The sequence below is a fragment of the Symphalangus syndactylus genome, chromosome 18, assembly GCF_028878055.3.
Source record: "Symphalangus syndactylus isolate Jambi chromosome 18, NHGRI_mSymSyn1-v2.1_pri, whole genome shotgun sequence".
In the NCBI taxonomy this organism is placed as follows: Eukaryota; Metazoa; Chordata; class Mammalia; order Primates; family Hylobatidae; genus Symphalangus; species Symphalangus syndactylus.
In genome coordinates, this window is record NC_072440.2 from 85,374,349 (window position 1) to 85,391,530 (window position 17,182).

At 48.5% G+C, this 17,182-nt stretch overlaps 2 protein-coding genes across 4 annotated transcripts in view; one reads left to right on the forward strand and one right to left on the reverse strand.

Moving 5' to 3' along the window:
• The window catches only part of DPYSL5 (dihydropyrimidinase like 5), a 138,373-nt gene that overhangs the window by 98,751 nt on the left and 22,440 nt on the right, over positions 1 to 17,182 (reverse strand). Inside the window, exon 1 of one of the 3 annotated variants that reach the window (XM_055253999.2) lies at positions 4,273 to 4,507. The exons of 1 other annotated variant lie outside the window; for it this stretch is intronic. The gene's annotated coding sequence lies outside the window, so the exon portion shown is untranslated. Of the gene's footprint in view, positions 1 to 4,272; positions 4,508 to 4,659; positions 4,686 to 17,182 lie in introns of those variants that run through there. One more of the 3 variants, XM_063623932.1, reaches the window with a different exon arrangement.
• LOC129468446 (small ribosomal subunit protein eS24) lies at positions 15,354 to 15,885 on the forward strand. Its single transcript, XM_055254018.2, has one exon. The coding sequence runs from the start codon at positions 15,392 to 15,394 to the stop codon at positions 15,791 to 15,793; it is 402 nt and encodes a 133-aa protein (XP_055109993.1). The 5' UTR covers positions 15,354 to 15,391; the 3' UTR covers positions 15,794 to 15,885.

The window sequence follows — 17,182 nt, forward strand, 5'->3', positions numbered from 1 at the left end:
AATCAAACACCTGCTTACTTGAAAAATGATAAAACACATTTATTCTTATTTGCTCCCATATTACACCAAGTTTTCCCTTCAGAACTTCATGTTGACAAAGATATCTTGTTCTACAGGATTCCTGTGAATTAAGTCTTAGAAGACTTTTCTGGAATATGTTTTTATACCTCAGAAAACAAAAAAGATACACAGGATCAGATTCTGTCAGAAACTGGTAAATTTTCACATCAGGAAGATAGACTGAGTCTCAGATACTCTTGTCCAACTTCTCTGGCTCTCAATATTTTTCTGTGCCGTAAGAAAATGATCTGAACACACAATTTACATTTTTTTTTGAGACAGAGTCTCACTCTGTTGCCCAGGCTGGAGTGCAGTGGCACAATCTCAGCTCACTGCAACCTCTGCCTCCCGGGTTCAAGCGATTCTCCAGCCTCAGCCTCCCAAGTAGCTGGGACTACAGGTGTGTGCCACCATGTCAGACTAATTTTTTTGTATTTTTAGTAGAGATGGAGTTTCACCATGTTGGCCAGGCTGGTCTCGAACTCCTGACCTCAAGTGATCCCCCCGTCTCAGCCTCCCAAAATGTTGGGATTACAGGCGTGAACCATGGTGCCCGGCCACAATTTACGTTTACCCCAGAGACCTGCCTATAGTCATGCTGCCCTTTGGCTTACAGTCCCTTGGAGCTAATGCAGGATCATACAGAATCCTGGGTCAGAGAAGCTATTAAGAAGCAGAAATTCTCAGATAGCTATGGCAGGAGAAGAGATGTGGAAGTGCCACAAATGAAGTTTACGCCAAGTCCTGAGACCTGATTTTGGCCAACTGTGTAAACTTGCCTTGCTGTGGAACTCTTTCCAGAGATAGAAGCACTGAGAATAATGCAATGACCCTGCTAATGTTTGCACCTAGAGAGGTTATGCTGACAACAGCCAGGCCTTCACGTCCCATGAACATCTTTGTGTACCTAGCCAAGGTCCCCAAGCTCAAGAATGGCATCCTGGAATTCTGGGGACATAAAGTCCTTCTCTGGGGCCACCTGCCTCTCCCCTTTCTGAGTTGTGTCTTCCAGGTGTTTTACTGGAGCAGCACCAGCAGAAGGTGGGAGACGGAGGCTGCTTTCTCTCCATGATCCCTGTAAAAACGGGCTGGTCATACCGGCATTCCTTGTCTATGGATTCCCTGCCATGAGGAACAGACTGGAATGGATGTTCACAGAGTGCTTTGAGACGATTACATCCTTTTAAAAATCCATAAAATTATTACAAAAAAGAAGCCAACAAAACACTCCTTCCTGAAATTGTCCCCTTTGGGTAATAATATGAAAACATGTTTCCCATTGGAGCTCTCTTACAAGAAAAAACCTTCATTGTCAGATTTCTGGGTTTCTAATATTGAGATTCCTAGTTTTTATGTACTCTGAATGCATGTTTGTGTGTGTATGCATAAATACACACACACATATATAATTTAGTTAAAATATAGTATGTGTATATATGTGTGTATATACATATTAATATATATATATATATATATATAATTCGGTTAAAACATAGTTAAAAACAACCAATGAGCAATGTTCCAGCTAGTCCTTCCAGACCAGTTTTGTAAATTCTGTGAGGCACCTCCTCAAAACACCATCCTTTAAAACCAGCAAGACATAGCCTACTGCTGACTCCCTATGGCCAGATAGGACACTCAGACAAGAGGCCTTCACTTTGGCAGCTATCATCTGTACACTCAGACAAGAGGCCTTCACTTTGGCAGCTATCATCTGTCCTGGGCAAGAGCCAACAGCCACAGCACAGTCCTTCACCTTACGCACCAACCTTGTTAAGAAAGAAAATCCTGAGATTTCAAGGCTGGGTTAAGAGAACCAACAGGCTCTCAGTTAACTTAGTGGCAAATGTAAGTGGCATCAATGAGTTCTACAATGCCAAGTGTCGCCCAGCCTGGGAACAAAAACATTCCTTTTTTTTAATGAATGGCAATTTAAAATGATAACTTTATGCTAAAGATTCACCTTTAACTTGTCATCTAACCAGTTATCAAAGCAACAGTGCAACACAGAATTCTGGCTTTGGCCGTCACTTCACATGTCAAGGCGCTACAGCGGTGACTTGCAAGGTGTTTAGACGGCGGGCGAGAGGCTGAGTGCATGGAAAGCCCTGCTGAAAGCCTGTTTTAAGCTTCCATTCGGTTCATCTGCTTTCCCATGGGCAAGCAGCCACCGCCTATCACAGAGCTACCCCAGTCTTAGGTCAGCAGACAATATGGGCGAAGTCTGCAAGAGACGCACTGGCTTGGGTGTGGTCACTGGCAAAGAAAAGCACTGCTCCCCTAGCAGCGGCTCCCAAACCGAGAGCCTCACCCTTGCGGGATCATTTCCACCCGCTTCTCCGCAATTTGACCACAATCCGCACCAGCCCTTACGGCTCCCCCTGAGAAAGCACAGCAGCAGCCCCTAGACTCCGGCCGCCTCGGCAGACAAAGCCACTGCTCGTGGGAACCCGCGCTGCACCGAGGCGACCTCCAGTCTCCGGCACCTGCGTTGCCGCCCGGCAGCTCCGCGCCACTAACCACGCCGCGTCTCGGCAGTGGGTGGACAGCGCGGGGCCGGCAGCGGCGCTGCACCAGAAGGCACCCGAGCCGGAGTGGGGGTGTGGCTGTCTGCAGGCCTCCAGGCCGGGGGAGCGCCTCCCACACGGGATTCCCGGCGGGGCCAGGCCCCCATACAACCCCAAAGCCAGCACGTGCCCGGAGGTTCCGCAGGGAGTATTCCCAGCACCAGAAAACTGCACCCTCGCGTCCTGGGTGGCCCTGGTTCGTCGTCGGGTGGACACCAGGGTCGGCTATTGTTCTCCGGGTCTCCCCGAAGGGAGACCCGCCTCCCTGGCAGCACCTGCCGCTGGGCAAAGCCTTTCAGCTCCTCGAGAAAAGGGCGTGCCGAGGGCGCCGCGGAAGATCACAAAACCCTAAGCGAGTCGCTACCGGCTGGTTTCAAGCCTGGAGACAAAGCTCCTTACCAAGCCAGCCCAGCCCTGTCCCGGATCTGCCACCCTAGGTCCCTAGCCCCGGTCCGAGGGCCACGCCCAGCCGGCCACCTGGGCCGCGGGGCCCCGCGCCTGGAGCTGAGGATCCTCGGGCCCGAGACCGCCTCTCAGCTGCTTGCCCCTCCCTCCTCGGGAGGCTCCCCTTCCCAGGAGGCCCCCTCCCCCGCACAGCGCGGGTCTCCTCCTCGCTCCCGTCCTCCCTCCTCAAACCCAGGCGGCCTCCACCCGCCTGCATCCCTCCTCCCCTCCCCATTCTTCAGCAGATCCAGCCTCGCCGGGCGCCACCTGCACCGAGCTCCTTCCCTCGTTCTTCGGACCCGCCCCCACCCCTTCTCTTTCCTCCTCAAACGCTAGTTCCCACTCCTTGCTCCCCGAGACCCACTACCTGTCCTAACCCAGCTCCCCAGCCTTCCCCATCCCCATCTTTTCTCAACCAAGGCCTCCCTTCGCCCTCTCCCGGCTTCTCTCCAGCTCAGACTCCAGCCCCGTCCCCAGGCCCGGGGCGTCGACGTCGGTGCCCACTGAGATCGATGCTGCAAGGCGGGCTCCCGCGCTGGGCTCCAGCCGAGGGACCCAGCTCAGCGCCCGCTCCGGGCTGGGCAGCCGCAGGAGGCCTTTGTGGCTCAGGCAGGAGGCTCGGAGGCGGCGGGCGAGTCCTCTGCAGGCGTCCGCTCCGTTAGCCGGGCGGGTGGAACAGATCGCCCGGTCGGGTCCAGGCTGGGCAGATCCCAACTCGGAGAGGAGAAGGACGGAGGGTGTGTATCTGGGTGGTGTGTGGGACCGGGGACAGCGCAGATCCTGGGACCGGCAGGACTGGCCCCCGGCCAGAGGCGCCCCCGCCCAGCCCTCCAGCGGTCCACTGCACCGTGCCCGGCTAGGGAAGCGGCCCACTGCGTGCTAGGCGCGAAACCCCTCGGCCGAGCCGCCTCCTCACCCCAGGGCTTTGCAACCCCGCGAGCACACATTAAACGCTTACTGTGAGCAAGGCCCGGCACGGCGCTTCGTGGGCGTACAAAGAAGACCCCAAGAGCGCCCCGGCTTAGCCCCGATGGCCACCTCCCAACCCCAAACCACACCTCCCGCCGCGTCCCCTGCGGCCAGGCCCTAGGCGCACCCGGCTCCCCGCCCTTTTGTGCGCCTCACGCAGAAACAGAAGGGCGAGAGGAGGATGTCCTAGCCTAGGAGGGGTAAGCCCACCGACCCCCCTGCCATCACCCACTCCTCCGAGATGCTGCGGCCGCGGGGGCCGGTGGCTCGGTCCGTCTCCGTCTCGTCGCGGCGCCGGAGCTGCGGGTGCTCGGGGCGGCGGCGGCTGCAAGCTCGCTCGCTCGGGGGCCGCCTCAGCGCGCCCAGCGCGGGAGTCCAGAGTGGGGAGCGGGGGAGGGGCGCGTGTCGGGGGCTGGGAGCGGCCTCCGCCAATCACCGCGCGGCCGGCTCCTCCCGCCGCTCCCCACCTCGGCTAGCAGGTTAAGGGGAGGCGGGGACAGGCGGCGCCCCGCATCCTCGGCGCCGCGCGCCACCGCCGCCTGGGGACTACAACTCCCGGCAGGCCCTGCTGCAGGGCCGGGGTCCGAGAGCGGACGTAGGGCGCGGCCGGAGAACTCACCGACCCCCCTAGCACCCGGCTCCGCGTTCCCTTGGATTTCCATGGCGACTCAGGACACCATAAAGCCTGGACGTGCTGAGGCACGGGTCCCCGGGGAGGGCCGGGGGCGGTTCCAGAGGACACCCCGCCTCCCCTCCCCTCCCCCAGCTGGATCCCACCCCGGGGGGCTGAAACAATGCCGCGGCCGCCGCTCCCGGGCTGCGGCCGCGCTGCCCTCCGCCGCGGGACCCCCGCCGAGGCCGCCTGGTTCGCGCCAAGACCCGCTCCGACGCCCGCGGAATTGCAGGATGCAAAGGGCCAGTTGGGCGTTATAGGAAAACTGTTCTCATGAACAAAGTGGACGGCCACTTGGGGCCACCGCAGTTCGCATCTGCACCCGGTGAGGTTTCGAACCCGGAGTGCGTTCTCTCCACTGAGAAGATTTTGCCCAGCGCCACGCGGGTGCTTCCCTGTCCAGAGCGCTCAGGCCCAGTGCCTGTCTTATTTCTGGCTTCCGTCAAGGGACAGCGAAGCCTTTGGAAATTATTCATAACCCAATTTACATTCGCTTCACCTGTTTCTTCATGTTTAAATACATACATAATTTACCAAAATCAACAAATCTAAAAAAGGAGAGGAAGGATCATCCCGGGTTTGTCCCACCTCCCTAGCTAATCCCGGTTCAAGCTTTTGCCATTGATCTGTGTTATTTTCTGCAGTTGTAATAATAGTTTGGATTAGTCATTTGCCTCTTTGCATTTAATGTCACTCCGAAGGCGTTGCGATGCGCCTTAAAATACAGCATCGAGGACCCCCAAACTGCAGCTGCAGAATCCCTCCCTCCCCGGGCTCCCCCGCGATCCGATGGGGAGAGGAGTTCCCTGGCAGCCATGGCCTCGTGAGGTGGTTCTCTTTGCAGGATACTTTCAAACAAAATGGTGTTCACTACTCCGGGGGCGTGGAGGGGGTCCCCTCTCCCCATCTGAGCAAAATCTACCCGGGCGCAGGACCCGCAGAGCCCGCCAAGGCGGGGTTCCCAGCCGTCCTTCCCCAGAGAGCTTAGGGCCTGGACCAGGCCAGGCTGGCCTTTGAGGGATGCATTTCTGGATTACCCCACCACTAAGTCTGCACTTCTCCCCTTCCCAACTCCCCTCTGCTTGGTAAACAGAGAGCAGGGAGCCCCCAGAGGAACCTCAAAGCATCCCCAACCCAGCGCAGCCCGGGATGTGGCTGTGAAAACTGCTCCAGCTTGGGGCACTGCCCTATGGATTCTCCAGGGCTTTGCCCGGACAAGGATGTAGGCAAAATGGACTGGGCTTCAGGGAGGCAGCGTGGAGCTCCGAGCGGCCTCCCGGGGGCGGGGTCCCGAGGCTACCGCGCGCGGGCGGTGCTGCGCTTTTTGCTTAAGGGAGAGAGAGCCCTCTAGTGACTGTAAATGTTTTCTGCAGCGTCTCGTAGAACTTAAATTTGGACTCTAGCATCTTAGCTTCCTTGGGCTACCTTCCCTAGTCAGCGAAACGGCTGCCTCTACGTCATCTGTCAGTTTAGGACATTGATAAAGGTTGCACCCAAACCGAGGGTTGCATATGTCCTCAGTCCTCGACTTCGGTTTGTTGTTGTTAACTTAGGCTCCATTTCCTGGGAAGTAGAAAGAGCACAGAGCTGGGAGTCCCACATGGCTGGGTTGGAATCCTTGCTCCTTTAGTTTCTGCCTACTTGACCTTGAGAAAGTGACTTACTCCATCTGACCCTTAGCTCCACCCAGAATATTGGGGTCATATACATTCTTTTAACCTTGTCGTGGAAATTAAATGAAGAAATGTAGATAAAGGCCATAGCACATTGCCTGGCGTAGTGTGCATGCAACAAATGCAGCTATTATTATTTATCCCACAGAAAGTGGTTATTGAACAGTGTGAGGGATATAAGAATATGTGACACTCCCCATAACAGCCATAAAAGGCAATATGTTGTGATTTTTATTATAAAGCTGATATTACTACTCAGATAAAGTAGAATAAGAATTCAGACGAGAAAGAAATCAATTCTGCATAACATTGGGAGATGGAGGAGCTAGAATTTGGATTTCACCTGGATATTGATTTGATGGACAGTTCTAAGCAGAGGTCTGAGATTCTGGGGTGAAAGAGCAAAAACTTATGGGTAGGGAACCCCAGGGGTATTTGGAAGACAGCAGAAGAACCCACCATGTCTTGAAAGTCAAGTCCCTGAATGAGGGTGATGGGAAGAGAATAGGGATGGTGAGTTAGGCAGGGGTTGGGGGTCAGACCTCACAAAGCCCAGGGCTACTGGTTTTTATGAGTAAATGTGTTCTGAGTTCCCAACAGCCTTAACAAACTTCAGAATAAAGGCAAGTTAAAGACCACCATGAAAGGAGGAGGGAGGAAAATCACACTTTCTGAACTCCTATTATGAGCCCGGGTCTATTTGGTGTTTTACAACACATCATTTAATCCTTGCTACTCCACACAGGAGGTAGCATTGCTCATTTCTTACAAATGAGGCTATCTGGACTTAGAGAGGTTAAACGATTTGCCTGGGAAGTCACACTGCTGTAAGCAGCAGAGCCAGGATTCCAAAGGACATCTGCCTGGTGCAAAGCTGAGCTCTTCCTGCTCCAGCACGTCCTCCCTGCCAGCCTCCAGAAGGCCGGATCTCCAGTGCAGAGAGAGCCTGTGACGGTGAGCGACCCTCAAGGAGAGCCTGTTTCCAAGCTATGGAACCCAGACGTTCCTTCCTCTGCAGCAGCAACCTGTTCCTCCTCGAATGCCCCCGGCAAAGGGGCTCTCCAGTATTCCCAGGAGCTTTGTATAATATTAAGTTTCCTCCTCATCCTTCTCTTTTCACTTTTTTTTTGCTCCTTATACTTCTCGGTGACAACCCTAGTGTGGGGAACACATTGTGAGGTCTAGTTAGCCATTAAAAAAAAAAAACAAAAAGTGAGGCCAGGTGCAGTGGCTCATGCCTATAAACCCAGCACTTTGCGAGGTCAAGGTGGGAGGATCACAAAGCCCAGGAGTTTGAGATCAGCCTGGGCAATAAAATGAGTCCTTGTCCCTGCAGAAAAAATTTAAAACATCAGCTGGGTATGGTGGCAAGCGCCTGTAGTCCCAGCTACTCAGGAAGCTGGGGTGAAAGCATCACTTAAACCCAGGAGGCGAAGGTTGCAGTGAGCCCAGATTGCTCCAGTGCACTCCAGCCTGGGTGACAGAGGGAGACCCTGTCTCAAAAAGAAAAAATAGGCCAGGCATGGTGGCACATGCCTGTAATCCCAGCACTTTGGGAGGCCGAGGCGGGCGGATCACCTGAGTTTGAGACCAGCCTGACCAACATGGAGAAACCCCGTCTCTACTAAAAATAACAAAATTAGCCAGCTGTGGTGGCGCATGCCTGTAATCCCAGCTACTCAGGAGGCTGAGGCAGGAGAATCACTTGAACTCGGGAGACGGAGGTTGCGGTGAGCCGAGATCACGCCATTGCACTCCAGCCTAGGCAACAAGAGCGAAACTCTGTCTCAAAAAAAAAAAAAAAGAAAGAAAGAAAGAAAAAATAGGCGGGTGCGGTGGCTCAGGCCTGTAATCCCAGCACTTTGGGGGGCCGAGGCAGGTGGATCACCTAAGGTCAGGAGATCGAGACCAGCCTGACCAACGTGGTGAAACCCTATCTCTCCTAAAAATACAAAAAAATTAGCTGGGTGTGGTGGCACGTGCCTGTAGTCCCAGCTACTTGGGAGGTTGAGGCATGAGAATCACTCGAACCCGGGTGGCGGAGGTTGCGGTGAGCTGAGATCGGGCCACTGCACTCCAGCCTGGGCGACAGAGCGAGACTCCGTCTCAATAAAAAAAGAAAGAAAGAAAAAAAAAATTTGGCCGGGTGTGGTGGCACAGGCCTGTAATCCCAGCTACTCCAGAGGCTGAGGCTGTAGAATTGCTTGCGCCAGGGAGGCAGAGGCTGCAGTGAACTGAGAGCTTGCCATTGCTCTCCAGCCTGGGTAACAGAGCAAGACTCCATCTCAAAATAAATAAACAAACAAATAAATAAATGTCAACCAGCAGTCAAACCTGTGTATTCAAGACAGTGCCACAAAGCAGGAGCCAAATTTAAAAAGCACGGGGCCAGGGGGGCGACAAGACAGACAGACTTTGGGAGAGGGAGACAGGACAACAGAGAAAGCATGAAGAAGATCTAAAGACATAGAGATACTCAGATACACAAACAGGGGAATGAGACTGGGAGGGTTCCAGGCCCCAGAGCAGTGACTACCCAGTCAGACACAGGGGACGGAGGAGGAGGCCTGGGGAGGCTGAGGGGGTGCTGTGCTAGAGCTGAAACATCAAAGTAAATTCCAATGGTTTATCACTACCCTTGAAATGCCAAGGAGCTCTCTGAAAATTTAAATCATTCCTTCTGGCCTAGGGAAGTTTTTTTTTTTCCTGCTTTTATTTTCAAATTTCAGAGTTTAATTTTGAAATGCAAGTTTGTCTTCTCTTGGAACAAGAATGGCCACAAACCAGCATAAAGGAGGAATTGCTGGATGATCCCAGCTGCCCCAGCCTTGTAGCAGAAATCTAAAACATTAAATTGACATTTATTTCACGCACATATAGAGGTTCTTTAAGCCAAACAAAGCTAGAAATTGCATAGTCTCACAATGCCAACATTATCCAGATGAGGATAATGAGGCTTTGTTTTAAGCCTTTTTTCTCCCTTAACAAATAAAATTCGAGTATGAGAAAGAATAATAATGAGGACAAGAAACACAAGTCAAACAATCACCTTCAGGGAACAAAAGAATTACTCTAAGAGCCAGATCTTTAATCACCTTTTGGTTTCCTACCTGTCATATTCCACAACACAGGGCTTTACTGAGCCCCTACTGGTGGAGGAGCTGAGAACATAGGAAAGAATCCTTTCACCCATGCCCCCAAATTGAATTTTTATTTATTAAGTGAATCCAAAGTAAGACAGTAGGATCAGGCATGGTGGCTCCCGCCTGTAATCCCAGCACTTGGGAGGCCAAGGCGGTGGATCACCTGAGGTCAGGAGTTTGAGACTAGCCTGGCTTACGTGGCGAAACCCTGTCTCTACTAAAAATACAAAAATTAGCTGGTGTGATGGTGCATGCCTGTAGTCCCAGCTACTCATGAGGCTGAGGCAGGAGAATTGTTTGAACCCCGGAGGTGGAGCCAAGATCACGCCACTGAATTCCAGCCTGGGTGACAGAGTAAGACTCCATCTCAAAAAAAAAAAAAAGACAGTAAGAAATACCCTTACTACCTTGCCCTGATATTCTTTTTATCAAGCCAGTTCCTCCATTGAGCTTTCTTTTGTTTTTGTTTTTTAGAGATGGGGTCTCACTCTGTCACCCAGGCTGGAGTGCAGTGGTACAATCATAGCTCACTGCAACCCAGCTCATTTTAAAAATCTTTCTAGGGAGATGAGGTCTCACTATTTTGCCCAGGCTAGTCTCAAACTCCTGTCTTTAAGTAATCCTCCTGCATCAGCCTGGGATTACAGGTTTGAGCCACTGCGCTTGGCCCTAATTTTTCTTTTTTAGTTGCATTAATCAGAACTTACCTAAATAAGAGTTAAAGCTAGGCTGGGTGCCATGGCTCACACCTGTAATCCCAACACTTTGGGAGGCTGAGGTGGGTGGATCACTTGAGGCCAAGAGTTTGAGACCAGCCTGGCCAACATGGTGAAATCCCTTCTCTACTAAAAGTACAAGAATTAGCCAGGCATGGTGGCAGGCACCTGTAATCCCAGCTACTCAGGAGGCTGAAGCAGGGGAATCTCTTGAACCTGGGAGGTGGAGGTTGTGGTGAGCCGAAACTGCACCACTGCACTCCAGCCTAAGCTACAGAGCAAGACTCTGTCTCAAAAAAAAAAAAAAAAAAAGAAAGAAAGAAAAAGAAAAAGAAAAAGAAAAAGCTAGTATTTATTGAGCATTTCCTGTATACTTTATGTGCATTATTCATTTAATCCCACAGCACACCTGTGAGAAAGAGATCATGACATTCACTTTATGGAAGAGGGAAACAGGACCTTGAAGTAACTTCCCCAAGGTCAAACAGCTCAAAGGGGCAGAGCTAAGATCAAAGTCCCAGTTTGACTCCAGGTTCCGTGTCTATTCCATTAGACCACACTACCTGTTACTGAACATTATTCCATTTACAGTTTCCCTTTTCTCAAATCTATAATGGTTACTTTGATTTTTTTTTAGTTGGTGGTATTTTTTTGTTGGATTGTATGGATTGGAAGTTATTTTGAGTTATAATTTTCAAGGCGACATCCACTGTGTGTTGGGGTAGAATTTGGTGATTTGTAGAATTAGATTCATTTGCTTCCCCACTTTCAGGTAAAAAGCCCTGTAAGGCACCCAGGTGACCAGGCATCCTACTGTTCAAACCTCCAGTGTCTCAGAGGGCTTGGCCCGTGTGGCCAAGTGGGGCAAGTGCTTGTGTGACCTGGGAGAAGTCACCTCCATCAGGGGATGTTCTCTTCCCCACTGTAGTGCAGTAGTGACCAGTTCTGTTATTATGAGGATCAAAAAAGGCTGGATAAAGTCCCAGAGTGTGGAGATGGTGGGCCTCCTTTTGATACCCCCCTGAATCACTCTCTCAGCTGTGGAACCTGGTTGGGTTATGCAGCCTCTCTACATTTCGGTTTCTTCCTCTGTGCAAGTAGGGTAGTTCAGTTCCTACCCACAGGGTGGCTGTGGGGAGTGCATGAGGAAATGTACATCAGGTGCCTGTGTATGAGATACATGCTCAGTGTTTGGTCAATGGTTTATAATGAATAGGCTTAAAATTTGACAACGTAAAGCACCGTGCAATTGAAGTGTACTGTTAGAACGCAGCACCTACCTTTGGAGGTGTAATGAGAATTAAAGAAGTCACATGTGTGGGGCATGGTGGCTCACGCCTGTAATCCCAGCACTTTGGGAGACTGAGGCGGGTGGATCATCTGAGGTCAGAAGTTCAAGACCAGCCTGGTCAACATGGTGAAACCCCATCTCTACCAAATATACAAAAATTAGCTGGGTGTGTTGGTGGGCACCTTTAATTCCAGCTACTCAGGAGGCTGAGGCAGGAGAATCGCTTGAACCCGGGAGGCAGAGGTTGCAGTGAGCTGAGATCGCACCATTGCCCTCCAGCCTGGGCAACAAGAGTGAAACTTCATTCCAAAAAAAAAAAAGTCACACACATGTACTGCAATTAAAACTGTTAGCAATTACAATCGTTATTATCTGTTCAGTGAAACAAATGTCCATGAAGCATGAAATTACAGTAGACAGATCACAGTCCTGGTAGAAATAAAACAACTCTACTTGGTTTTATCATACACCAAGTGGAAATCATCCTTGAGATCTTTGCCATCCCTCTCCTGGGAATCTTGACCCACCAAACTTGCCAGGTGTTTAGCCAGATTCCTAACAAGATCTGGGTACCTGATCTTATTACCAGGTACCAGGGTACCAGGAGTTGTAGTTGGACCGAGGTCCCTCAAATGAGCTTTGGATGTTTTGTTCTGTGTGTCCAGAATCCAAAAGTAGAGCCTGTCTCCTTCTCCCATCCCTTTCTGGCATGGACACAGTACGCCAGTACTGTGTGCCTGTAATTCAGTGCCCCACTCCCTGAAGAGGGCCAGGCTACCCGCAGCCAGGAGGTCTCCGCTCAACAGTGGGTGTTTTACCGCACACACCTGGTATGTCAGAACCAGAGGTGAATAAATACATCATCCCCCCAGCTCACCTCAGCTTTTTTCTCTTAGGGAGGAGAGACTGTACTCAGACTGGCTATAATTTAGGTGTTCTTTGAGATGTGTCAGCAAACGTTTGTGCTGGGAATTGAACTCACTTGAGTCGAGGCAAAGTGCCTGAGGATCAGATAATGCCTTAGGGCACCTGATCAAATGAGATAACATTTCAGAAATTGTCCAGCCTGGGCAGCATAGTGAGCTCCCATCTCTACAAAAAATTTTAAAATTAGCTGGGCATAGTGGTGTGCGCCTGTAGTCCCAGCTACTTGGGGGGCTGAGATGGGAGGATCTCTTGAGCCCAGGAGGTTGAGGGTGCAGTGAGCCCATTATTTATGCCACCGCACTCCAAGCTGGGTGACAAGAGTGAGACCCTGTCGAAAGAAAAGAAAAGAAAGAAAGAAAGAAAGGAAGGAAAGGAAAGGAAGGAAAGAAAAGGAAGGAAGGAAGGAAGGAAGCAAGGAAGGAAGGAAGGAAAGAAAGAAAAAGAGAAAGAGAAAGAAAGAAAAAAGGGATGGAGGGAGGGAAAGAAAGAGAAATTGCTTAGCTTTTTGTTGAATTGCATATAAAGCATTATATCGATGTGAATTATTTTTGTTATTATTATTTGATCTGAGGCTTAAAGAGTCATCAGGTTTTGCTCTTTGTGTGTATGGATAGTTCTTAGCAGCCCTTAGCCTTGAAATTGCGTATCACCTGGACTGATGGAAACATGATAGGTGTGGTGTGTCAAATCTGCCATTCCTCTGGATTCCAGGTATAGAAAAGATGAGTTATAGAATTAAGAAGTTTAGGCTGGGTGCAGTGGCTCACGCCTGTAATCCCAGCACTCTGGGATGCCAAGGTGGGCAGATCATTTGAGGTCAGGAGTTCAAAACCAGCCTGGCCAACATGGTGAAACCCCATCTCTACTAAAAATAGAAAAAAATAGCCAGGCTTGGTGGTGGGTGCCTGTAACCCCAGTTAATCAGGAGGCTGAGGCAGGAGAAATTGCTTGAGCCCAGGAGGCAGAGGTTTCAAGGAACAGAGATCGTGCCATTATACTCCAGCCTGGGCAACAGAGTGAGACTGTCTCAGAGAAAAGAAAGAAAGGAAGGCAGGCAGGAAGGGAGGGAGGGAGGGAGTGAAAGAAGGAAATTAAGAAGTTTATTGAAAACCTTTCCAGACAAATACTGGCATAACTCCATCTGGAAATACAGTTTTAAATTGCAAGCTGATGTGAGATGGAGGAGTTTCATTGCTTGTTTGAGAATCCTTCCTCTTGAGTACGGAGGGAAGAAAATGGCCAATAAAAGTAGAACTCTGTGATTCAATGACCTGGGTAGAGGAAAGATGTTGTACCGATCCAAAGTCTTTGAGAATGACCAGGAGGGTCTGGTGGTAGAGTCTGGTTGTAAAATTATGTATGCAACTTTGTAGTTGTGGTTCAGAGAGCCAGCGTTTTGCCTTACTCCTTACGGAGATGGAAGTTCTAGAGTTTTTGACTTTTGTCTTCTCAAAAGCCCTCATGAGGCAGAACAAAGAAAAGCAAAGAACTGTCCAAACCTCTAGTGCTGAAACTTATAATAGGTATAGTTCTTACAGTAAACGAGGAAAGTTAAAGTAGGATTTACCATAATATGAAGAGAATGCCAAATAACAAAGAGAAGTCCTGTAAAATAAAGATATTTATTTGGGAGTAGAGCATTGCAATGGAAATACATGTGCCATAGTAAACTATGTGCATATTCTGGGAGGTAGTGGAAGACAAAGGTTTTTAAAGGGAAAAATGAGGATTACATGATTACTTTGAAATAATTTTCCTTGGCTACAAAGATCAATAACAGCATGGAGTTAGACAGGCAGTTTCTGAGCAGATGTCCTTGTGGAAGGAAATAGTTTTTTATGTGTAAGGTAGCCATAGCCTTTGTGCAAGGTTGTGGTTTTGCAGTCTTTGTGATAGTTTTTATCAGGCATACAAGCATGAGAGCCCTCTCTTCATAGCCTCTCTTCAAACCAAGCTCTATTTGTCAGGGTTTTTTTTTTTTTTAAATTAGTGACTCCATTTTGATTCTGACAACTTTCACAAGAAACAGCCCTAAGGATGAGGACTAATCTTGTGTCTGGAGTTCTTTATTCACCTAACAAATCTTGTGATCTTATTTAACTCTGCAGAAGGATAGGACCCCTTGCCTAACAGTCAGCATGGACAGGTGGCATTCACACTATAAAGTGCCATCTGTGGCTTGCTCTCTTGAGGAAATGTACTCACATTAGGCTCTGTAGGCCCACCCTGGGAGAATAGCCCACATGCTCTGTGCAGGTCTCTCAGCCTAGTTCCTGGACTAGCCTGGCCAAAGATTTAGCCCTCTGAGCAATGTGATGACCAGGAGGTACCAGCCATGCAGCCCTCAGGTAAATTTAGTAATTCTTTGTCCTTGCTCTTATTTTGTTAAGGTCTTCAGCCCATTCCTATCATCTTTTTCTGATGTAAACTCTTTAAAATAAGTTTCTCATAATGCATATTTTTTTCTTAATCATTCTGTGATTTTTTTTTCTCTAGCAGATACAGATTTGATATAGCAAAGATTCTTCTTTATTCATCTCTGTCAAATAAACGCTTATTGAGACCCTAGTAAGTTCCAGGTGTTATATCAAGAACCATATGAAATACAAAAACTTTTCAGGTTTTCCTGACCTCAGGGAACTTAAAATCTTGTGGAGGACACAGACAACTATTATAAGAGATGAACGAGGGTATGAGATATAATATAGGTGTAAATAAAATGCTATTGGTAAAAGGCTACACAAAGAAAAAATCCTGGACAGAAATTTAGCAAATTGTAAATGTTGGTTGTCTGGATGATGGGTCCTCAGGTTTTTTTTTTTTCTATTTTTCTGACTTCCAAGTAAAACAATCTACCCGTATTACTTTTTAAGAATTAATAGACTTCTTTTTTTTTCCTCCTTGGCTGTCTGAAGATAGGTCGCCATCATGAACGACACCGTAACTATCCGCACTAGAAAGTTCATGACCAACCGACTACTTCAGAGGAAACAGATGGTCATTGATGTCCTTCACCCCGGGAAGGCAACAGTGCCTAAGACAGAAATTCGGGAAAAACTAGCCAAAATGTACAAGACTACACCAGATGTCATCTTTGTATTTGGATTCAGAACTCATTTTGGTGGTGGCAAGACAACTGGCTTTGGCATGATTTACGATTCCCTGGATTATGCAAAGAAAAATGAACCCAAACATAGACTTGCAAGACATGGCCTGTATGAGAAGAAAAAGACCTCAAGAAAGCAACGAAAGGAACGCAAGAACAGAATGAAGAAAGTCAGGGGGACTGCAAAGGCCAATGTTGGTGCTGGCAAAAAGCCGAAGGAGTAAAGGTGCTGCAATGATGTTATCTGTGGCCACTGTGGATGTTTCACGAGAACATTAATAAACTAAAAACTTCAAAAAAAAAAAAAAAAAAAATTAATAGACTTTATTTTTTGGAATTGTTTTAAATTTATAGAAAAGTTAAGCACATATTACAGAAGGCTCCCATTCCCCCTCCCCACACACATACACACTGAATTTCCTCTATTCTTAACATTGTGCATTAGTGTGGTACATTCGTTACAACCTTTTTTTGAGACAGGGTTGTGCTCTGTCACCCAGGCTGGAGTGAATTGGTGTCACTGTAGATCACTGCAGCCTTGACCTCCTGGACTGAAGCAGTCCTCCCATCTCAGCCTACAAAGTAGCTGGGACTATAGGTGTGCACCACCACATCCACTTAATTAAAAAAAAAAAATTGTTTTTGTTAGAGATGGGGGTCTATGTTGCCCAGGCTGGTCTTGAACTCTTGGCCTCAAGTGATCCTCCCACCTTAGCCTCACGAAGTGCTGGAGTTACAGGCATGAGCCACCATGCCTGGCTATTACAAATAAATATTGATACATTACTATTAACTAAAGTTCATAGTTTACATTAAGGTTTACTCTTGGTGTTGTATAGTTCCTTGGGTTTTGACAAATCCCTAATGTCATGTATCCACCATTAATGTATCAATACAGAATAGTTTCACTGTCCCCCAAGCTTCACCTATTCATCCCTTCCCCTTGCATCCCCTGCCCTGCCCCCTAATCCCTGGCAACTGCTGGTCCTTTTATTGTCTCTACAGTTTTGCTTTTTCCAGAAGGGCATACAGTTGGAATCATATAGTATGTAGCCTTTTCAGGCTGGCTTCTTTCACTTAGCAGTGTGCTTTTAAGGTTTCTCCACGTCTTTTTATGGCTTGATAACTGAATAATATTTCATTGTACAGATATAACACAGTTTGTGTATCCATTCATCTACTAAAGGACATCTTGGTTGCTTCCAGTTTTTGGAGATTCTGAATAAAGCTCTTAAAAACATTCATGCTCAGGCTTTTGTGCGACATAAGTTTTCTTACCCACTCAGTTAATACCCAGGAGTGCAACTGTTTGATGTACTGTAAGATTCTGTTTAGCTTTGTCTTCCTAATTTTCTTCCAAAATGGCTGTAGCATTTTGCATTCCCACTAGCAGTGAATGAGAGTTCCTGGTCATCAGCATGTGGTATTGTAAGTTCTTCATATTATACTCATTCCAATAGGTGTGCAGTGATATTATCTCAATCTGTAATTCTCTAATGATATATGATGTTGAGCATCTTTCCATATGATTATTCATCATCCGTATATCTTGTTTGGTGAAGATTAATGTAATCCATCCAAGGAGAAGATTTTAATTTTAATAATGTCCAGCT

Excerpts from the sequence above, each read along its gene's own strand:
- LOC129468446 (XM_055254018.2), top strand. The coding sequence starts at position 15,392 with ATGAACGACACCGTAACTATCCGCACTAGAAAGTTCATGACCAACCGA.